The 22,297-nt window shown below is 32.4% G+C and overlaps 6 protein-coding genes and 6 non-coding genes across 12 annotated transcripts; 11 read left to right on the top strand and 1 right to left on the bottom strand.

The window, feature by feature from the left end:
• The first annotated feature begins 492 nt into the window (after positions 1–492).
• On the top strand, positions 493–2,862 carry LOC124937993 (diacylglycerol kinase 5-like). Its single transcript, XM_047478341.1, has 11 exons — positions 493–725; positions 800–922; positions 998–1,126; positions 1,190–1,384; positions 1,478–1,526; positions 1,602–1,684; positions 1,753–1,820; positions 1,906–1,983; positions 2,072–2,159; positions 2,245–2,361; positions 2,527–2,862. The coding sequence occupies exons 1-11, from the start codon at positions 531–533 to the stop codon at positions 2,851–2,853; spliced, it is 1,452 nt and encodes a 483-aa protein (XP_047334297.1). The 5' UTR covers positions 493–530; the 3' UTR covers positions 2,854–2,862.
• A 325-nt stretch (positions 2,863–3,187) lies between these two features.
• On the bottom strand, positions 3,188–5,075 carry LOC124937992 (protein THYLAKOID FORMATION1, chloroplastic-like). Its single transcript, XM_047478340.1, has 5 exons — positions 4,699–5,075; positions 4,266–4,533; positions 3,892–4,108; positions 3,606–3,721; positions 3,188–3,513 (listed from the first exon to the last, which is right to left on the bottom strand). Exons 1-5 carry the CDS (start codon positions 4,901–4,903, stop codon positions 3,417–3,419), a joined length of 903 nt encoding a protein of 300 aa, XP_047334296.1. The 5' UTR covers positions 4,904–5,075; the 3' UTR covers positions 3,188–3,416.
• A 5,996-nt stretch (positions 5,076–11,071) lies between these two features.
• Positions 11,072–11,529, top strand: LOC124940536. The gene has a single exon (XM_047481062.1). It carries the CDS (start codon positions 11,183–11,185, stop codon positions 11,447–11,449), a length of 267 nt encoding a protein of 88 aa, XP_047337018.1. The 5' UTR covers positions 11,072–11,182; the 3' UTR covers positions 11,450–11,529.
• A 3,581-nt stretch (positions 11,530–15,110) lies between these two features.
• Positions 15,111–15,506, top strand: LOC124940433. Its single transcript, XM_047480951.1, has one exon. It carries the CDS (start codon positions 15,241–15,243, stop codon positions 15,502–15,504), a length of 264 nt encoding a protein of 87 aa, XP_047336907.1. The 5' UTR covers positions 15,111–15,240; the 3' UTR covers positions 15,505–15,506.
• Positions 15,507–16,833: 1,327 nt separating this feature from the next.
• On the top strand, positions 16,834–17,197 carry LOC124940222. The gene has a single exon (XM_047480712.1). The coding sequence runs from the start codon at positions 16,887–16,889 to the stop codon at positions 17,154–17,156; it is 270 nt and encodes an 89-aa protein (XP_047336668.1). The 5' UTR covers positions 16,834–16,886; the 3' UTR covers positions 17,157–17,197.
• Positions 17,198–18,178: 981 nt separating this feature from the next.
• Positions 18,179–18,250, top strand: TRNAG-UCC. The gene has a single exon. It is a non-coding gene; the product is annotated as a tRNA-Gly (tRNA).
• A 145-nt stretch (positions 18,251–18,395) lies between these two features.
• On the top strand, positions 18,396–18,467 carry TRNAG-UCC. The gene has a single exon. It is a non-coding gene; the product is annotated as a tRNA-Gly (tRNA).
• Positions 18,468–18,612: 145 nt separating this feature from the next.
• TRNAG-UCC lies at positions 18,613–18,684 on the top strand. Its single transcript has one exon. It is a non-coding gene; the product is annotated as a tRNA-Gly (tRNA).
• Positions 18,685–18,829: 145 nt separating this feature from the next.
• On the top strand, positions 18,830–18,901 carry TRNAG-UCC. The gene has a single exon. It is a non-coding gene; the product is annotated as a tRNA-Gly (tRNA).
• A 145-nt stretch (positions 18,902–19,046) lies between these two features.
• On the top strand, positions 19,047–19,118 carry TRNAG-UCC. Its single transcript has one exon. It is a non-coding gene; the product is annotated as a tRNA-Gly (tRNA).
• A 145-nt stretch (positions 19,119–19,263) lies between these two features.
• Positions 19,264–19,335, top strand: TRNAG-UCC. The gene has a single exon. It is a non-coding gene; the product is annotated as a tRNA-Gly (tRNA).
• A 1,524-nt stretch (positions 19,336–20,859) lies between these two features.
• Positions 20,860–21,248, top strand: LOC124940576. The gene has a single exon (XM_047481103.1). The coding sequence runs from the start codon at positions 20,910–20,912 to the stop codon at positions 21,195–21,197; it is 288 nt and encodes a 95-aa protein (XP_047337059.1). The 5' UTR covers positions 20,860–20,909; the 3' UTR covers positions 21,198–21,248.
• Positions 21,249–22,297: the final 1,049 nt, after the last annotated feature.

The following is a 22,297-nucleotide window of genomic DNA, read 5'->3' as shown; positions in this document are numbered from 1 at the left end:
TTTATTGAGGATCTCATACTTGTTAATTTTTTTATTTTTTTATATCACGCATAATTTCGTTAGATTTAAACTATTCTCATTTATATACTAACAAAATAATCAAAATATTTGATGGGTATTACAATTCTCCCCGCCCTTCATAAATGTAATCAATAATCATCATCATCATCTAAATAAGATTCTTGACCTGCCTGCATGGTAGAGAGAACCAAATATTTGAATTTATTATTGACAAATCAATCCGTTGACCTGGCCCACGACTCCACTCCATTTGAGCAGCCTATCTTTACAAATGTGAATATTATTATTCTTCCAATCAACGGAACCAAAACAAATCTTCAATCTCAGATATCCTTTCCATCTTGCACCAGTCTCTAAACCTTCCAAGATTCTTCTTCTTCCTTAGACCACCATCTTGGACTCTCTTCTCATGGCTGCATTGTTTTTTCCTTTCTAATTAAAATCTCGCCAGCAGCCTTCTCTTCATTTTCTGTTGCACAAGTTTCAAGATTTATTAAACAAGATCATTCATGGGCACTCATGAATTACATGATTTCTTGAACAACTTCTACATCCCTGATCATTTCCTTAATCTTGTTCCTCACTCAGAGGAACAAACAGTTGCACCATCGTGCCCTGTTCTCGTATTCATTAACTCCAAAAGTGGGGGTCAGTTGGGCGGGGATCTACTCCTCACATATCGTTCTCTTCTAAACAAAAATCAGGTGATATTGATCACACCATGAAACAATAACATCTAGCTATAGAATTCTATTAATTATATGGCTCCAATGTTTAGGTTATTGATTTGCATGAAGAAACTCCTGACAGTGTATTGAGGAGAGTTTATCTAAACTTAGAGAAGCTGAAGAACAATGGTGATAAATGTGCTTCAGAAGTTTTTGACAAATTGAAAATCATTGTAAGTTTCATTTACATATGATTGCATTGTGATATATAAATGTACATATTTTGAATGTACGTGTAACATGTATAGGTTGCTGGTGGCGATGGAACAGCTGGGTGGGTTCTCGGTGTTGTTTCAGATCTTAAATTGTCTAAACCGCCACCAATTGCTTCTGTGCCCCTTGGAACTGGAAATAACCTCCCTTTTGCATTTGGTTGGGTAAGATAAGTTGTTACCTATTAAAGATGGTGAGCATTCTTGTAATTATAATAAAACTTGCAGGGGAAGAGGAATCCGGGAACTGATGCTAAGTCAGTGGTGGCATTCTTAGAACAAGTGATGAATGCCAAAGAAATTAGTATAGACAGTTGGCATATTCTCCTGAAAATGAGGGCTGCTTCTTCTTCTGATCCTCTTCAGCTACCACCTTCCATGCATAAATTCTCTAGGACTTCTTCATCAGACACTCAAAATAGCGTAAGACACCACATTTTTCTCCACCCATTTCTGCAACTAATTGCATGCAGAAGAAAGAAAACCATGATTGATTGTACATTCATTCTTGTGCAGGACGATTTCCATACATTTCGAGGAGGGTTCTGGAATTATTTCAGCATGGGTATGTTTCATTTGTCTCTTTTCTCATTATGGATGCAAAACACTTCAACATCTACTTCCTATTTCGATGCTTTAGGAATGGATGCTCAAGTGTCATACGCTTTTCATTCCGAGCGTAAGCTTCACCCCGAAAAATTCAAGAACCAGTTGATTAATCAGGTATAATTTATTTCCTTAATAGGAACATATGATTAAATCTCAGAAGCTTCTTATTGTTTGGTTACCAGGGTACTTATGCAAAGCTTGGTTGTACACAAGGATGGTTTTGTGCTCCTCTTTGCCATCCTTCTTCAAAGTAAGAAAATAGAAACTTTTGTGTGACTTTGGCTTACTCTTTCTATTTTGTGCTGTCCTTTAAATCTGTACTTATTATGAACTAGGAATATAGGTCAGCTTGCGAAAATTAAGATCATGCTGAACCGAAAATCAGAATGGAAAGAAATCTCTATACCGTCAAGGTGAACATCCTATATACAAGTTGGATTTTCCATTATATCATCGTTTTTTTAAGTGTTCCATTAAAAGTTTCCATCAAACTTGTTGCAGTATAAGATCTATCGTCTGTCTCAACTTGCCAAGCTTCTCAGGTGGTCTGAATCCTTGGGGAACACCAAACCAGAAGAAAAATCGGGATGTTAGTAAAATTAGATCCAAATGTTATCATTATCTTTCTTACTGACTATATATAATATGTTTGACTCCTGAAATGATTCCTGCAGAGAGACTTCACTCCGCCATATGTAGATGATGGTCTTATTGAAGTTGTTGGTTTCAGAGATGCTTGGCATGGCCTTGTTTTGTATGCTCCAAAGGGCCATGGGATTCGTCTTGCACAGGTCACCACCACAACATTGATTTGAAATCATTTTTCATTTCTGGATTTGGATCTAAATCTGGATGAGCAATGTCTATGTGACATCATCTGAATCCACTGAAGATGAGATATCTGACTGAAAAAAGTGTTTTCAAATAATATAGCTATATTTATTATTTGATTGCAGGCTCACAGGATCAGATTTGAATTTCACAAAGGTGCAGCAGGCCATACATTTATGAGGATGGACGGTGAGCCTTGGAAACAACCGCTCCCAGTTGATGACAACATAGTTGTAGTCGAGATCTCTCATCTTGGTCAAGTGAAAATGCTTGCTACCCCCCAATGCATATCTAGAAGTATCAATGACCCATCATCACCACCAAGTCTTCAGGAAGAAGCTGATGATGATTATTATTATGAAGTGGAAGAAGTTGAAGAACAATGGAGAAAATTTGGAGCAGCTGACACATTTAAGATCCCAAATGAGGTTGACATTTCTCATTTCATTTAGGCCAGAAAATTATACATTGGTGTTTTCCTTATATGAACTGCTAGTTTTTTTTACCAGTCCTTTCAGCAAACTCCTTTTCTCTTCTCCACAAGTTATATATGGAACTTCTTTTGGCAGATTAAGCCAAAGGAGGACCATTGGAGGATGAACTTGCCTAGGAAACTAAAGTGCTTCAGATCCATGACCAGTCGAGGATCCGTCCCTTCTGGATAATTCTTTGAATTATTATTCTCACTTGTATTTTGTCTCATTTGATCATAAGAAAACAAAGGTACAGTATAAATATGCTAGACTACTTTCAGGCACACTGTGAATAATGAAATCGCGTAAATGATAATATTATCAAGTTTCCTGCATTTCATTTCAAGGAAATTGTTGGTTTATATATTATACACCAGAATACAGCATAGAATGTTTAGGAAGCATGGGAATGGCATAAAATACTAACACCAGGCTGAAGATGGTAAAAGGTGAGTTTCGATTATTCGAAGATCATAAACTCAATCACAATAGAACAAGTAGACAACAACAAAAAAACAATTGTTGGAGGGTACCCTCGGTTTTTACCTTTCCACTTGTTGGTATTCCCCAACGCATTTTGTAATTGCCTCGTTGGCCTTTTGTGATTCTGCCGCCCTCTCTTCCATTTTCTTCTTCTCCCTGAGCAAAGCAGGGATTTGTTTATAATCTATATTATATATATATCAAAGAATAAGACTGAATTGGAGTACAAAGGAAGGCAAAGCTTTTACCTGTCTACATATTCCTTGAGAAGCTCTTTTGCTTGAACCAGCTTAGATAATAGATTGCGGTACACGTCAAGATCACGATCCACACTTTTCTTGTCTATGTTTAATGCCGCACATAGCTGAAAGTACATTTCCAATCATATCAATAAAATTAAATCAAATTCTATCAATAATTAGGGATCATATTTTTCGTAATCTGGTAGAGCTTGTGAAACTAAATACTACTACAAACTTGGATAATAGCAAATCCTATTTGAGTATAGAAAAATGAAAGGGGATTTCCACATACTTTCTCTAGAATGGTTGGTTCACTTGCATTTGCCAGCTCGAGGAGGCGAAACAACCCAACAGCAATGAAACGACTATAGCTAAAGCTCCCTTTACCCCCTGCTCTCTCTGCAATGTCTTTTAGTATGCCTTCAACTTCTCCTTCTCTCGAAGTAAAGTCAATCAACGAACTTGCATTTTGAGCACGAGCCCATTCCTCCAGCTTTTTTGCATCATTTCTGTAAGAAACACAAGGATATATCAGTTGCATTTTACAAGATCACTTGAATTTTAAACGGGCCTTGTCGGTGAGATTGAGCACATTCAAATACATAGGGTTCATGAGCAAAACAGCTTATGTTGTCAAAGTAGTAATGATTATCCAAAGAATCAGACCTATATTGATCAGGGTCCTCATTTAGAGCCTTGATATATGCTTCAAAAATTTCCACCCGGTCCTCATCTCTTGGATAGCCTTCCATAAGTTGGTCATAAACAGTCACAAATCCAAGGGCAAAGACAGCATCATAACTGTATGTTCTCTTATATCTCATCAGGTGCTGCAAAACTATTAGCTCCTGCAGTACTGTGTTATATATGCTTGGGATCGGTCGTTTATAGGCTTTCAAGAAATTCAACTTCGTTTCAGAAACAGTGGGCACATCTGAAAAATCAAGAAAAAAACATCATGGGACTGTATTCTGTATCCTACTGAAAAACATTTTCGGCGTTTCAAGATGAATTCGAACATAGTGGTGAAATGTGGACAATAGAATCTGAAAGGAATGATTTGCCTAACAATAGATCATAGTAAAGCTAGAGTTTTTACCTGATGCAGAAGCCATGCAATGAATCGCAAAGTGGGTAGTCGAGTTTGAGGTTCGAATTCCAAAGGTATGATTGGAAAAGTTGGTGCGAATCCGAAAGGCGAGATGATTGGTAGAAAATGAAGGAATCGGTGATGGAACAGAGACCCTCCTCCCGTTGGAAGATTGTCCAATTGAAGGAAGCGAGAGGGAGCCGACAGCCGCCATTTTGGGAGCTACGGGATGCTAGAAGAAGGTAAAGGAATATTTTGGCGAGAGAAATCTCAACATCGGAAGTGGATTCTGAAGCAGAGGAGACTACGGAAGAAGAAGAAAGTAAAAGAGCATTTTTTCTCTTCTGGGTAAAGGAGGCATGAGGTTTGGAATGAAGCTAGCTTATCCGCTGAACTGAACTCTCTCTCTATGTCCTTAACCTTAAGAACTAACACGTAGGACATATCCACGTGGACTTTGGTGACATGTTTTTATTTTTTTTAAATGTAAAAAATAAAAATAAAAATAAAATAAATCATATAACATAACAATCAAGTGAAATGAGAGACAACGAACTAAGAATTTTCGGTCACGATTCTAATTAAAAACGTTTTGAGTTGAAACGGGAACATTAATGTGTCGTATAGGTAAAGATGGCAATGAAAAGGTTCAAAACCCGTCCCGTTTTGATTTTGGAGATTTTTTTAATATCATCATCGCCTCGTTCGATTTTGAGAAATTCCCGCGAGTCACCGCTTATAAAATATTTTTAAAAAAATAAGAAATTATATAATAAAATTATATAAACGAATTTTTTAATATAATATATTAAAATTTTATATTATTATACAGAAATAAACTTATAACCCTCATAAAATATAATTAATAAATATATTTGTGATTTTTTATATATTTAATTGTGTCTATAGTGTTCAGGGTGAGATCGGAACAGGGACACAAATAAGGATGGCAATTTGAAACCGACCCGCGAAAACCGAACCGTCCCGTTTGGGACGGTTTTTCTCCGAAACTGAATGGGGATGGGGCGGGGATGGTATTTGTGTCCCCAGCCCCGACCCGATTTCACCATAATTTTGCCCCGAACACCATAAACATAATTAAATATATTAAATTACATATATATTTATTTATTCACTATCTTTTATAAGAGTGGTAAGGTTATTTTTTATAATAATATAAAATTTTAATATATTACAATATATATTATATTAAAAAATTCGTTTATATAATTTTATTTTTATAATTTTTATTTTTAAATTTTTAAATTTTTTTTATTAACGATGTCTCTAGGGGTGTTCAATATTTGGTCTGAACCGAATATCCGACCGAATTCGAATTCACCGAATTCGAATAAACCGAATTCGAAATACATTTTCGGTTTTCGAATCGAATTTTAAACCGATTCGAATTCAAATACGGTTTTCGGTTTGGTTTTCAAGTTTAGGTTTCAACTCGAAAACCAAACCGAAAACCGAATTCATTTTTATTATTTATTTTTATTATATATTATATAACTTATTACATATTTATATTAAATTATCATGGACCTCCTACTAGATCCCTACATTAAATCCATAATCCCTAATTCATTTTCCCATTTCTCTAGTTGTCAACACGTCTCAACTGTCATATATTGTCGTCGGCGACACTATTTTACTTTCGTCGTTTAATTGTCGAATATACATTAGCGTTAAGCTAAGTTTGCGTGTTTTATATTTTTTTTATAATTTAAGTAGATAATATCTTTTTAACAACTTATTTATTTTGTTAACTCTTTTTAAAAAAATTATCTTATGGGTAGGTGATGTTCTATATTTGGTTTAAACCGAATATCCGACCGAATTCGAACCGAATTCGAATTTACCGAATTCGAATAAACCGAATTCGAATTTACCGAATTCGAATAAACCGAATTCGAATTTATTCAAATCGGTTCGGTTTTTGAATTTGCTTAAAAAAAATAAAAATTCGAAGAACTCGAACCGAAAACTCGAAGAACCCGAAAACCGAACCGATGAACACCCCTAGATGTCTCGCAGGATTCTCCGAAACCGAAAAAAACTGAACGGGGCAGGGATGGTATTAAAAAAATCCCATAAATTAAAACGGGGCGGAGATGGTAAATGCATTCTCCGCTCCAAACCGCCCCATTGTGATCCCTAGACACAAATACCATCCACACCTCATCCTTGTTCGATTTTGGGGGAAAATCGCCTCAAACGGGACAATTCGGTTTAATTACTGTGGGATGATTTTAAAATGTCATCCATACATATGAGGTGTCATATTAATTCTTTTAAAAAAAATAGTATAACATGCATACTGCTAATAGGTAAAAATCTTCATCAACTAATTTTCACGTGATTATACCGTATAAAAAAAACAGAAATTATATTTTCAAAATGGTTGCATTATGATTTATGCCAAATAGCCGGGGATGAAATATCCCTAATTTGGTGGGTGTCAAAGACTCGTAACAAAGTCTTACCTTAGATATAAGTATTTTCAACACAAATTTAAATTTATTTTTTTTTAATCAGAATCTTAATAAGAAAAACTCACATTTTAATAATTACTTGATCTTATCCGGTACTCCTTTTAACTTAACTAAAGCTAGGACATGGAATATTAATAATTATCTTCTTTTTTTTAAACTAAAGTTTATTAATCAACTTATTTATTTTCCCTTGGCTAGCTAACTAGCTAGTTGTCACATGGGGCTAGCTATTTTTTGGAAAGAAACATGGGGGCTTCTATTAATCCTGATTTCCTAAAACTATATGGAGCCAACGTGTACATTAAATATTTTCACCCTCACATGCTTTCTTTTATATTTCCAAATTACAAAATAAAACTTGTCTTATTGTTTTTTTCTTTTAAAAAGGAAACCCATTTAAATTTTAATTAAAATTATATGAGAAACAAAATTTAAAATTGAATGAAAACACATAAATCATATCAATGTGATCACCAAAATTATCATGATGATCTTATAGTCGTGAAAATCGAATTTAAAACATTTTTGGTCTGTATTGTTGATTTCAAAGGTTATTCTTTTGTTTGACTGATCGATTCCTTTAATTAATGATCTAGGGTTTCTTGGTGGTGTTACTTTAATTAATTGTAATTATTTACTATACCTTTATCGGGTGGACAAAAGTGTGACAAGTTGCCAATGTGAATTAATTAACATATAAGATTGGGAACAGTACTAATTTTGTCATGGAATCCCCACAAATGGAAAATCTATCCAATACAAATTAAGAGCAAAAGAAAGAATGGAAAATTAGAATTATAAAAAGAAAGAAAAAATTACCCATGTAGATGGGAATGCGATAGAATTAGTATATAATAACAGAAGGACCAATCTTGGTGTTGAAGCCATTAATATCATCCCTTCTTCTTCTTCTTCTTTCTTCTTCAGACCATGATCAACGTTGGATCGAGTTCATGATGGACAGCGTCAAAGATCATGAGTCGGGTCGTAAGTGCAAATTGTTGTCGGAACATTGCAGAAGAAATCCATCAGGCGATAACAAATTAGCGGAGATGTCTAGTTGTTCTTCCAAGATGCAAGACGAGAAACTTAAAATAAAACAGGCTGAAGAATCTCTTCGAATGGTTATGTACTTGAGCTGCTGGGGTCCCAATTGATCTTATGATATATATGTTTTTATTTCATAGTACTTAATTTTCTAATTGTACATATGCTTGAATTCTATCTAGTAAGTTTGTCTATGTTTTACAGAAATTGATTCTTATAAGTCATATCAAGTAAAACTGTTTTGGTGCTAGTATATTTCAGAGAATAAATCCTTTTGTAAAAATATATATGGGATGAATTCTTCTTCTTTACTTGTGTATTTATTAATTTGTTATATAATTCAAACAAACATTTTATTTATATAGACTAATTAAGAATTTGAGAGATTGAAGAGGATGTGTGATCAATGTTTTGACTTCACAAAATGTGATATTGATTTGACATTTGTTTAACTAATACTTCTTAACATAATCTTAGTTTTTACTGTGTATAGTCATGAAGATCAAACCATCATAAAAGTGGATCAAGTAATAAAAAAATATTAAAAGAAGAAGAAAAAAAACAATTGGAAGGATAATAATTTTTTTCTTTTTTTCGATAATAATCTTGTCTAGCCAACAACCTAAGATATAAAATAAAGTTACGGGTTTGATTAAAAAAATATTAAAAGAAGAAGAAAAAAACAATTGGAAGGATAAGAATTTTTTTCTTTTTTTCGGTAATAATCTTATCTACCCAACAACCTAAGATATAAAATAAAATTACGGGTTTAATTTTCATTAGAAGCAGGTAATTACTTAAAACTATGGTTATCATTAAAATGTTTTAAATTGAAATAAATTTGTTTTTCCTTATGTTCAAAATAGACCAAATTGAAGATAAGAAAGTATTAATTTTTTATTTTATTTTTAAGTGAAAGTAGTTGAGGTGAAGGGGGTAAATTTTGAAAGTAATGGCAATGAGTTTAGAAGGGGCTAACTATTTTGTTTTTTTCTTCTAAAGGGGCTGACTATTAATAGTAATGATTATTGGGTCCCTACAAAATCACACCTTATCCATTTCTTCCCTACAACCTTATCATCTCAAATTGACTAAGCTGTGTTTGATAATGGGTTATTTGAAAATAATCTGTTTATTTTCAAATAATTTTGTTCTATAAAGTAACGGATTATTATCTGGATTGATTGATTATGATATGACTTAGTTTCTTTTGCATTATAAAGAATTAATTTCAAAATGTATTATTTTGAGGTATAACAAGTTTACTCTTTGTTCATACTGTCTTATAAATTCTATCTAATTCACATTTTTCTTTTTGTTAAACAAAATGTTGGGTTTTATCCTTTTAATTGAGAGACTCAATTGTGTGTGAGTTTTATTAAGGTTCACAGTATATAATGTGGAAGAATATTTTTTTGTTTAAGTTTTTAATGAATTTTATAAAATAATAAGAGAAAAAACATATTTAAGAGTTTGAGGTAGTAACTGGTATTGTCAGAGTTTGCATCGTTTGATCGACTTCAAATTTTAAAAGCTTATTGTTTATTTATAGGGATATGTTCTGAACGGTGAAGATATGTATTCTAAAACTTTTAAGTCAATCTGACAAAAAAAAACTGAATTACAGAATTAATATGGTTAGTTGATCTTGTTCTTTTTTATCTTTGTTGTTATTTACTAACATTATTGTGTGATTTTGATGCAATTGATTTGACTCTAATTTAGTTATATTTAAAGTGAACAATTACTTGTAATCGTGTTGATTATAGCCCGTGATTTTTACTCTCAATTTGAAGAAATTTTTTTACGCTAAAACTTGTCTTCAATTCTCGTTTCAATTTATTTTGTTTGACTTATATCTTATCCTCAATCAATTAAGAAAATAGGTTATGTTCTGAAGAATATATTTTGTATTATAAAATTCAATTATAATTAATATAGAATCTTTGATTTATATATCTATAGTAGTCAAAACATTATCTAAATTATGTTTATATTTTTTAATATATTTAATACATTTTTATCCCATTCATTTGATTTTTAATAAATCAAAACTAACATTTTAAGAATTTTTTATTTTTATTTTTATTTTAAAAAAGAGATATACAGTTCTTTCATTAAAGATATCTCAAAATAAAAAATAATATAATAATTTTAGTTTAATAAAACAAATATTTAATTCAACCATATTCCAATTTTTAAACAGTTACTATCTCATATTATAACGTGTGATTTTATCACTTTAGTCTAATCAATATAGTTTTATATGACAATTCACTCTAATTCTAATAATTAATTTTATATTTTAATTTTATTAAATTATAAGTTTAAATATAAAAAATATTTTAATAATTTATTTTAAACCAAATCTCGAAAACCTCTCCAACTCTCTTATTATCATCCAAACTTTGAATTGCTTTATATTTTTATTTTGACAATTTTTTAATTGATTATAATTATAACATAACATTAACTTTTAATAAAAAAAATATATAAATTGAATAATTTATTCAAATAATTCACCTTTTTATGTATGAATAAAATTATTTAAAAATAATTCATTAAACAAATAAATTTACAAGAAACCACTAGTATGTTCTTTCTTCCCATAGTTTTGGATTATTATGATTTCCAGATTTCAAAATGGGAGAGAAACCTCAAAATGATGAGCCCACTTGGTAATTCCCAATTCTACCATCAAATATTAATGCCACAATAGGGCAAAAAAGTCATTCCTTTTCTTTCACCTCTAAACCCACTAAAAAACCATTGGCAGACTCTTGTTTTTGTAGAAAACAGTGTTCTTGCCTCTTTCTTCTATTAACATATGTATAAATACAATACAACCCATCATCGGTTTCTTCATCAAACTATCAAGATTTCAACAACCCAGTTCGAATTCAGTCAGCAAACCCCCCCAGAGAGTAGAAATCGAATCAAATCAAAGGATGAGTTCATTGAAAAGAGCTTGGATTGCGGCGGCCGGCGTTGGAGTAGTTGAGGCCCTAAAAGATCAGATGGGTTTCTGCCGGTGGAATTATGCCATTAGATCCATTCACCAGCACGCCAAGAACAATTTAGGTACGTTCTCTCAAGCGAAGAAGCTTTCTTCTCCGGCGACGGCCGTCATGAGGACAGGAGATCAGGAGAGGGCCAAGCAATCGGAGGAATCACTTAGAAAAGTGATGTACCTCAGCTGTTGGGGACCCAATTGATCTCAAATTAGGACACATAGGGTCACCCTTTTCATACCAATTAACTGTGATCGGGTTTGGAGTTGTAAATACATGATCTAATAAAATGGGTCTTAAATTTGATCATATTAAGATAGATATCTTCTTTTTATTTACCGGTCGATTTCATCATAGAAAGGTTCAACTAGCAATAGCTCAAAACTTTTCACTTGACCTTGAACTCTCTAGTTGATTAATATGTCAATTTCATCCATTCTTAAAAATACTAATTTGCGATTATTTAATAATATGATTTTGATGTGATATTGTTAGATTATTTTAACAAGATCCTAATTAATATGCACTCCTCTGCAGTAATATGTTGCCTTGGTTGGGCAAAATACTAGGGAGAATGGACAATTTAGGAAAGGATTCTAGTGATTAAGAAAAAAACAATTTAATCGAAGTATATAAAGGTTTTCAATTTCCTCATGTTTAATTGTAATTAGAGACTTAGGAAGGAAAAAGACGGAATTGTTTTGATTCTCATAAATCATTTATCATCATAACAAGTGAAGTGTATATCACAAGGTGGAGCTTAAGAAGTCGACCCCTTTCAGGTATAGCACAACCTGAAAGACTGCATTGAAGGTAAATTTGTAAGGGTTGATTCATGTATTGACTTAGTTGTTGGGAACTAGCCGTCTGAACCTATTGGGTCAGATATCACAATCCTATTTTTCTCATTCATAATCACTTTTGTCATAGGAATTACAGCAGGTTTACAACCTCTTAATCCTGTGTCGACAAGAATATATATTTTTGTTGATTAACATATATTCCAGCATCAATATAATATATTTCTAATTCTAAGAAATACTTAACATTTCATAAATTTAAGTTTAATTGTCACACAATTAATTTGATATAAATTGTCTCCTGCAATTATAATATTGTCAACATAAACTAATAAAACTAAAAACTAATAAAACTAAAAATAAATCATTGGTTTTCATTATGAACAAGCAATTATTAAGAAATCATAAATTTTAAGACAATTTGTAAATTTTAAATTTCACTGAATAGATATTTATTTTAAATCATAGAGACTCTTTTAAGTTTACATAACCTATTTTAGTTTTGATATAACATTATGGAGGAATCTTCTAAAATTCGGAGAAATATGTTATTTACATCAAATTGTTGTAAAAACCATTTGTAAACAACAGTTAAAGTAAGAGATAAACGAACAACTACCATTTTGGCTACCAGATAGAAACTATCGTAAAAATCAACTACATTATTTTGGTTGTATCCTTTCATCATTAATCGAGTTTTATACTTTGCTACTGACCCATCTGGTTCCAATTTAATTTTGAATACCCATCTGCATTCAATTGACTTTTTTCTCTTTGGAAAAAAAAGTTAAAATTCAAGTTTTTTTAATAATATAAATATTATCTAAAAAGTTTAAATAATATTCTTTTTTTTTCATTTGAATGTGTAAGAAAAAGTAGGAGTGTATGATTTTTTATTCTTTGTAGATGAATCAATATTTAAACTCATTATATAGTCATTACACCATATTGGTGGTTTTCTTTGTCTTCCTACTTTTAGTTGTTCATCTTGTGAAAAAAAGTTTTATCTTGTGAAAATAAATTTTCATCTTATGAAAAAAAGTTTGAAAATTCTCAAATTGTTCTTTGTGAATGTGTGATTTCACTTTGGGGTTCAAAAATATTTTGTTTTGGGGGTTCAAAAATATTTTGTTTTTTCTGTTTGACTCTTCTAGAGTGTTCTCTATGTTACTATTAGTGATCAGTTTCAGAATCATACAAATAAAATACAATTTGGTTAATATTAGCATCATGCTTATAAGACTTTTTTTTCTTTAACTTTAGTTTTGTGGAAAGGGGAGATTCTTTCATGAAAACAACATCTCTTGAAACAATAATAGCTTCTTGTTTTAAATCAAAAACCCTGAATCATTTTTGTCCCGAATGATAACCTAAGAAGAGACACTTTTACCCCCTTGATTCAAATTTTGTTTTATTTGAAAAATTGTTATTATATAACATAAACATCTAAAAACTCAAATATTCAAATAGAATAATCTGGTTTTTGTTTAAAAAAATGTGATATAGACTGTTTCATTCTAAAATTTTTGAAAGAATTCTTTTAATAACATGTGTTGCCATTAATATTAAAAATGGCCAGAATATTTTAGGCATTTTGACCTGAAACATGCATGACCGAGCTATTTGAAGAAGATGATGTATTTTTTTCTTTTTACCACCCCATTTTTTTAAGAGTGTAGACACACATTTTTGATGTAAAATTTTATTTTTCTTTTAAAAAAATTAACATTCGTTATATATAAACTCACTGCCATTATTTGTCCTTACATATAATTCAATTAATGTTTGGATAAAAGATTTTTGCATTTAATAATTCATGTGAATCTACTATAATCATTAACAATTGTTAATATAAAAGGACTATAAAAGTGAACTTTCTTTATATGGACCCCAAACATCCATATAACAATTTTAAAAGAGAATATGGTTTCATGTTTTTTTTATCCATTGCTTTTTTAGTAGACAACGATCTAATGTAGTTGTAGTAGAAAAGTAATTGCTTTTAATTTTATTTGTAACTGTATTAAGGATCCATGAGAGGACCAATCAGTCGGTCTTCCTCCACTTATCAAATTCTTCTAGCTCAGTTGGAAGCAATACATGATACATCAATAAGCTCTAGCTTCGATTTTGCTTCAAGGGCCAGTCGAATTCCACCACTACAGCCTATGTAGTTTGAATTGTTGAAGATTGTGGTGCAGATAATTCCTTAAATTATCCGAGTTATGAATAGTCATTATATCTTTGTCACGTTTTTTCTTTCTCACCATTATGATAGTTTCTTGAATCTCCTCTTTACTCGAAATACTTGTCGAGAAGAACAAGAAGATTTCGAAGAAGGCGAAGAAGAATCAATATCTGAAGAAGATGTTGACTCGAAATCTTTTGATTCTTCTTGTTCCTAAAGATTATGTTCAAATACCATAAATAAGTCTACCAAATATCTGAAAATTAGGTTTAGAGAATGATAAATCGATTGAGTTCGTATTTAGAATAACCCTCAACAAATTGAATAATCACTTGATTTTTGTTGTTGAAAGTTTTATTTTTATAAATTATTTGTATAATTTATTATTTAGATCATTAGTTATTATTGTATCATTTACTAATTAATTATATATATATATATATAATTTTTATTTAAATTTAATTAGAATTAATTACTCATAAAAAGAAATAGAGCTCCTATTCATCAAAATCAATTCACAATTAAATTTGAACATCATCCAAAACAAAAAAAATGTGTCAACATCAATTATTTTGTTTTGCGTACTTATCTTTTATCAACAAGTAAAAATAAATAAAAGAAAAAACTTTGAGAATTTGCCAAGAAACCGTCTCTCTCTCCCCATTGTTTGGATTATTCTGATTTACGAGCCTTGAAAATGGGAGAGAAACTTCAAACCATGAGTCACAATAGCAGATGTCCAATTCTACCCCCATCATACCTAATCAAATACTGATACCATATGGGTAAAAAAAGTCATTCCTTCCTGTCTTCTCCTTAACCCACTAAAAGAAACCATTGGCAGCCTCTTGTTTTTTTTAGCAAAACAGTGTTCTTGCCTCTCTTCATCAATATATATATAACAATTAACAACACATCATCATCATCGGTTTCTTCATCAAACAAGCAAGATTTCAACAACCCAGTTCGAATTCAGTGTCCAAAATCAAATTGTATCAAATCATAGAATGAGTTCAGTGAAAAGAGCTTGGACTGCAGCGGCCGGCGTTGGAGTTGTTGAAGCCCTAAAAGACCAGATGGGTTTCTGCCGGTGGAACTACGCCATCAGATCTATTAATCATCAACACGCCAAGAACAATCTCGGTATGTTCTCTCAAGCCAATAAGCTTTCTTCTCCGGCCGTCATGAGAACAGAAGATCAGGAGAGGGCAAAGCAATCGGAGGAATCTCTTAGAAAAGTGATGTACCTCAGCTGTTGGGGACCCAATTGATCTCAAATTAGGAAAATGCCATCCTTTTCAATATGGGTTCATCTTATAATTTGTAATTAGATTAGATTTTAAATTATTATATACCAGTTTATGCTAGATCTATGATTTAGTTGTAAATATCATCTAATAAAATGAGATCTTTAAATTTTTATATCTATTATATTTATCAACAGCAAAAAATTAATATACTTTTTTCATTTCGGTTAAATATTAGGACTCTCTAGTAGGGTAAACATATAATTTAAAATGAATTCTAACTTCTTGGATTCGAATCCGTTAGGCGGTGATCCTGGATTATGTGTCATGTGTCGGCTACATAATTAATTTTTGTACCATTTTTTTTAATTTGAAATGAAACACATTTAAGTTGATGTGAAAAAATTATTACCAAACAGTAGCTTATGACCCCTCCCACAAGAAGCACCAAAAATGAGAAAAATTAAAACACTAACCAAATTTGATTTCTAGGTCACTAGATATATTAACAAAACATTAGTCAAATAAATTTTGTTACTTTTTGTTAAATATGATACAAATTTATTATAAAAAAAGTATGACATCTTAATCTATTAACCACTACTAGTTACATCATTTAGGTTAAAATGTGATTTGATATTTTTTATATAATAACTATTTAAACAACTTATCTAAAAAAAATAATTAATTAATGTCAAAAATTATAAATTTGTTATCATTGTTGGAACAATTCAACCTTTATTAGAAAAATCATGAACATGTGTGAATATTAAAGGAAAGGAGGAAGTTAAAAATCATTTTCTACATAATTATGATTTTTTTTAAAATAATAAATGTAACATTGTTTCAAATTGTAGATTTAATGATTAAATCATTCAAACACCTTTCACTAAATCATTAGTGTCAACTATTTTGTTTTTCATGCCTCTCTCATTTATCAAACAAGTAAAAAATATTATAATAATAATAATAATTCACAAATTTTTCAAGAAACCACTTGTCTCACAATCCCATTCATTGGGCAAATTTTGGATTATTATACCTTCAAAACAGGAAGAAACCTCAAACCATGGGTTACAGAGTAAATACCCAATTCAACCCTTATACTTCATCAAATATTTTGATGCCATATGGGCAAAAAGGTAATTCTCATGTATTGTTTTCTTAAAATCCACTCTAAAAAACCACTGGCAGCCTCATGTTTCGTAGCAAACAGAGTTAAGTTGAAATAAAAAAATAAAAAGAATTCTTGCCGGTCTATCTTCATTATAAATATATAATCTATATATAACAACACATCATCATCATCGGTTTCTTCATTAAACAAGCAAGATTTCAACAACCCAGTTCAAATTCAGCCAGCAAAACCCCCTAAGAAGAGAAATCAAATCAAATCAAATTAAAGGATGAGTTCATTGAAAAGAGCTTGGATTGCGGCGGCCGGCGTTGGAGTAGTTGAGGCCCTAAAAGATCAGATGGGTTTCTGTCGGTGGAATTACGCCATCAGATCCATTCACCAGTACGCCAAGAGCAATCTCGGTACGCTCTCTCAAGCGAATAAGCTTTCTTCTCCGGCGGCGATGGCCGTCATGAGGGCAGAAGATCAGGCGAGGGCAAAGCTGTCGGAGGAATCTCTTAGAAAAGTGATGTACCTCAGCTGTTGGGGACCCAATTGATCTCAAATTAGGAAACTGCATTTGAAATTATTAGAGTCTCCGGAGTTGAATGAACAGATTTAGTTGTAAATATGATATCATAATAAATTGGGTAATTTATAACTTTGTCATCTCAATCAAGACATTGCCAATTTCACTTATACATCATCACTACATTAAAATTCTCTTTCATTTTAGTTTCAGTAAATGTAAAATTGAGATATAGATTTTATTGAAATCAAATTGTAATTTTTGATGGACTTAAGCTGAATCCCACGTGGTTAGGATAATAGTCTTTCAAGCAATACTTACTTAGGTTCTTTTGTCAGTATAATTTGTCTCAAACTTAGGTTAGGTTAGTATACCAATTAAATGATTCTGAAGAAATATTGTGTAATTCATCCGCGTTCCTAGTTCAACGGTTAGGATAATGACTCCCGACAAACGCAATTCTACTATATATTCTTTTGGCTCAATACTACTATATATTCTTTTGGCTCGTTTTTTACATAGTTTTTGGCACAATGAATTAGATAGTCTATTTTGTTAACTTAGGTTAGGTTAGTATACCAATTAAATGATTTTATAGGTTTGAAGAAATATTATATAATTCATCCGTGTTTGTAGTCCAACGGTTATGATAATTACCTTCCAAGCAATAGACCCGAGTTTGACTCCCGGCAATACTACCGTATGTTCTTTTGACTCATTTTTTACATAGTTTTTGACACAATGAATTAGATAGTCTAATTTGTCACAAACTTAGGTTAGGTTAGTATACCAATTAAATTATTTTATAGGTTTGAAGAAATATTGTGTAATTCATCTGCGTTTGTAGTCCAACGGTTAGGATAATTGCCTTCAAGCAATAGACCTGGGTTCGACTCCCGGCAGACGCAATACTACTGTATGTTCTTTTGGCTCGTTTTTTACATAGTTTTTGGCACAATGAATTAGATAGTCTAATTTGTCACAAACTTAGGTTATGTTAGTATACCAATTAAATGATTTTATAGGTTTGAAGAAAATTGTGTAATTCATCCGCGTTTGTAGTCCAACGGTTAGGATAATTGCCTTCCAAGCAATAGACCCGGGTTCGACTCCCGGCAGACGCAATACTACTGTATGTTCTTTTGGCTCGTTTTTTACATAGTTTTTGGCACAATGAATTAGATAGTCTAATTTGTCACAAACTTAGGTTAGGTTAGTATACCAATTAAATGATTTTATAGGTTTGAAGAAATATTGTGTAATTCATCCGCGTTTGTAGTCCAACGGTTAGGATAATTGCCTTCCAAGCAATAGACCCGGGTTCGACTCCCGGCAGACGCAATACTACTGTATGTTCTTTTGGCTCGTTTTTTACATAGTTTTTGGCACAATGAGTTAGATAGTCTAATTTGTCACAAACTTAGGTTATGTTAGTATACCAATTAAATGATTTTATAGGTTTGAAGAAATATTGTGTAATTCATCCGCGTTTGTAGTCCAACGGTTAGGATAATTGCCTTCCAAGCAATAGACCCGGGTTCGACTCCCGGCAGACGCAATACTACCATATGTTCTTTTGGCTCGTTTTTTACATAGTTTTTGGCACAATGAATTAGATAGTCTAATTTGTCACAAACTTAGGTTATGTTAGTATACCAATTAAATTATTTTATAGGTTTGAAGAAATATTGTGTAATTCATCCGCGTTTGTAGTCCAACGGTTAGGATAATTGCCTTCCAAGCAATAGACCCGAGTTCGACTCCCGGCAGACGCAATACTACTGTATGTTCTTTTGGCTCGTTTTTTACATAGTTTTTGGCACAATGAATTAGATAGTCTAATTTGTCACAAACTTAGGTTATGTTAGTATACCAATTAAATGATTTTATAGGTTTGAAGAAATATTGTGTAATTCACCCGCGTTTGTAGTCCAACGGTTAGGATAATTGCCTTCCAAGCAATAGACCCGGGTTCGACTCCTGGCAGACGCAATACTACCATATGTTCTTTTGGCTCGTTTTTTACATAGTTTTTGGCACAATGAATTAGATAGTCTAATTTGTCACAAACTGAGGTTAGGTTAGTACACCAATTAAATGATTTTATAGGTTTGAAGAAATATTGTGTAATTCATCCGCGTTTGTAGTCCAACGGTTAGGATAATTGCCTTCCAAGCAATAGACCCGGGTTCGACTCCCGGCAGATGCAATACTACCGTATGTTCTTTTGGCTCGTTTTTTACATAGTTTTTGGCACAATGAATTAGATAGTCTAATTTGTCACAAACTTAGGTTAGGTTAGTATACCAATTAAATGATTTTATAGGTTTGAAGAAATATTGTGTAATTCATCCGCATTTGTAGTTCAACGGTTAGGATAATTGCCTTCCAAGCAATAGACCGGGTTCGACTCCTGACAGACGCAATACTACCGCATGTTCGTTTGGCTCGTTTTTTACATAGTTTTTGGCACAATGAATTAGATAGTCTAATTTGTCACAAACTTAGGTTAGGTTAGTATACCAATTAAATGATTTTATAGGTTTGAAGAAATATTGTGTAATTCATCCGCATTTGTAGTTCAACGGTTAGGATAATTGCCTTCCAAGCAATAGACCGGGTTCGACTCCTGACAGACGCAATACTACCGCATGTTCGTTTGGCTCGTTTTTTACATAGTTTTTGGCACAATGAATTAGATAGTCTAATTTGTCACAAACTTAGGTTAGGTTAGTATACCAATTAAATGATTTTATAGGTTTGAAGAAATATTGTGTAATTCATTTGCGTTTGTAGTCCAACAGTTAGGATAATTGCCTTCCAAGCAATAGACCCGGATTCGACTCCCGGCAGACGCAATACTACCGTATGTTCTTTTGGCTCGTTTTTTACATAATTTTTGGCACAATGAATTAGATAGTCTAATTTGTCACAAACTTAGGTTAGGTTAGTATACCAATTAAATGATTTTATAGGTTTGAAGAAATATTGTGTAATTCATTTGCGTTTGTAGTCCAACGGTTAGGATAATTGCCTTCCAAGCAATGAACCCGGGTTCGACTCACTGCAGACGCAATACTACCGTATGTTATTTTGGCTCGTATTTAAAATAATTTTTGGCACAATGAATTATATAGTCTAATTTGTCACCAACTTAGGTTAGGCTAGTATACCAATTAAATGATTTTATAGGTTTAAAGAAATACTGTGTAATTCATCCGTGTTTGTAATCAAATGGTTAGAAAAATTACCTTTAATGCAATAGACCCGAGTTTGACTCCCGATCGATGTAATACTTCTGTATGTTCTTTTTGGTAGTTTTTTACATAGTTTTTGCACAATGAATTTGTTTAATGAAGAGACGTCTATCCAGTATTCATGCCATTAAAAAACTGATTATTTTAATCTTGAATCTAAAACAATCTGTATAAAAAATTCAATAATTTTTATTTAGGTGATTCATTCCCTTAGGAACAAAACCATCTCACAGAATCAGGTCAGGCCAAAATATAAAACCATGAGCATGTTAAAGATAAAACCAGACCTGTCCTAGTATTGATTTGTTTCATAGTTTAATCCCAAAGGGCATAACGGTCATTTGTCTCCACACATGTAATGTAAAAACCATTTGCTTCTCTTTCCCTAGCTGCCGGTATTTGGCACCTCCTGTTTTCTCTCCCAATTATATATATATATATATATTTCTGTTTGGCCTTAATCAATATTCATCACTTTAACTTACAAAATCCTTGAAACTAGAGAGAAAGAAAAAAGAAAACAAATATGGGTTCAAGTTCAATGAACAAAGCTTGGATGGTGGCAACAGGCGTTGGAGTGGTGGAAGCTCTGAAAGACCAGATGGGATTCTGCCGATGGAATTACGCAATTAGATCTGTTCAACAACAAGCCAAGAGTAATCTCCGGTCCATTTCTCAGGCCAAGAACAAGCTTCCTTCCCAGTCTACGGCTGTTATGATTAGAGAGAAAGCAGAGGAGGAGATGGAGAGAATGAAGCAATCAGAAGAATCTCTGAGAAAAGTTATGTACTTGACCTGCTGGGGGCCCAACTGATCATTTCCATTGATCGATCCTCCATGGATTTATTATACATTTCACTCTTGTTCTTGGCTTCGAATCATTCTCTGCTCCAACGAAATGGGTTTTGTTATTATATTGAATTCATCAATGGAATTGGAATGGAGTGGATGGATGGATGAGAAACTTATGTATGTAAATCACTAAAATGTAAATAAAATAAACACCTAGTTTTATAATGATAAAATGCTTCTTTAATTGAATTCCATCTTTGAATTAGAGAAATTTTGTTATTTCAAATCAACATTTCCTGTCACTCCTACTCATTTAAATCTGTAAATCATTTTTACTCGTTGAAGTTCAAAATTATGACAAAATGAGGAGAAGGGTTACTAATAATTGATTTTCTCATTATTATTCCTCAATTCACCTTACCTTGTGTTGTACCAAGTTGAACTTTTCCGAAAATCTTTACTGAGTATATATCAATTAGGTCTCGTTCAAATTGGGATTTTCCAAGAGAATTTTGAGAAAGTTATGAAGCATACAAGAAGTGAGATGATGTTTTTTTTAGATAAATAACCCAAATTGATACAACCATTTGAAAGCGGGAAATTTGAAGAAATGACCTTAAAAACCGGGTTATTTGACCTGGTGGAAATTTGATAATTTAATTGCGCTCGTGGTGATTTTATTTTTTTTTGGACGATTTTGCCCTTGTCGCGAAACGCTAAGTCACTTAGCGTTTCGCGAAGTGACGATATGTGAAATGTCCAGATTACCCTTACTATTTAATATAACCTCCGTACTTTTTTTTCATTTCTTTTCTTCTCCTTCTCTCTCTTCCCGCTCTTCTCCTCCTTCTCTCTAAACTCCGGCGGCGGCGGCGAACTCGTCGGAGACCTCGGCGGCGAAGTTCGTTCGAAATCCACTATGAGCTCGACGACGTGCACGAGCACTGTTCCAATAGGTATGTCTATTTGAAGCATGTTTTATTGATGTTCAGTTTCTGAGATTGATTAGGGTTTACTTCCCGTTTCGCTAAGTGCCCAGCGATTCGCGAAAGACTTCTCGTTTCGCTAAGTGCCTTACGATTCGCGAAGGCCTTCCCGTTTCGCTAAGTTCCTAGCGATTCG

The sequence above is a fragment of the Impatiens glandulifera genome, chromosome 5 (genome assembly GCF_907164915.1).
Source record: "Impatiens glandulifera chromosome 5, dImpGla2.1, whole genome shotgun sequence".
In the NCBI taxonomy this organism is placed as follows: domain Eukaryota; kingdom Viridiplantae; phylum Streptophyta; class Magnoliopsida; order Ericales; family Balsaminaceae; genus Impatiens; species Impatiens glandulifera.
This window is presented reverse-complemented; position numbering and strand designations above follow the sequence as displayed.

Bases quoted from the DNA above. Each gene is read 5' to 3' on its own strand.
- LOC124940536 (XM_047481062.1), top strand. From the start codon at position 11,183: ATGAGTTCATTGAAAAGAGCTTGGATTGCGGCGGCCGGCGTTGGAGTA.
- LOC124940222 (XM_047480712.1), top strand. From the start codon at position 16,887: ATGAGTTCATTGAAAAGAGCTTGGATTGCGGCGGCCGGCGTTGGAGTA.
- LOC124937993 (XM_047478341.1), top strand. From the start codon at position 531: ATGGGCACTCATGAATTACATGATTTCTTGAACAACTTCTACATCCCT. The intron at 1,685-1,752 runs GTATAATTTATT...TTTGGTTACCAG, and splicing joins AGAACCAGTTGATTAATCAG to GGTACTTATGCAAAGCTTGG. The intron at 2,362-2,526 runs GTCACCACCACA...ATTTGATTGCAG, and splicing joins ATGGGATTCGTCTTGCACAG to GCTCACAGGATCAGATTTGA.
- LOC124937992 (XM_047478340.1), bottom strand. From the start codon at position 4,903: ATGGCGGCTGTCGGCTCCCTCTCGCTTCCTTCAATTGGACAATCTTCC. The intron at 4,534-4,698 runs GTAAAAACTCTA...TTGATTTTTCAG, and splicing joins TTGCATGGCTTCTGCATCAG to ATGTGCCCACTGTTTCTGAA. The intron at 4,109-4,265 runs GTCTGATTCTTT...TGTTTCTTACAG, and splicing joins GAGGACCCTGATCAATATAG to AAATGATGCAAAAAAGCTGG.
- LOC124940433 (XM_047480951.1), top strand. From the start codon at position 15,241: ATGAGTTCAGTGAAAAGAGCTTGGACTGCAGCGGCCGGCGTTGGAGTT.
- LOC124940576 (XM_047481103.1), top strand. From the start codon at position 20,910: ATGGGTTCAAGTTCAATGAACAAAGCTTGGATGGTGGCAACAGGCGTT.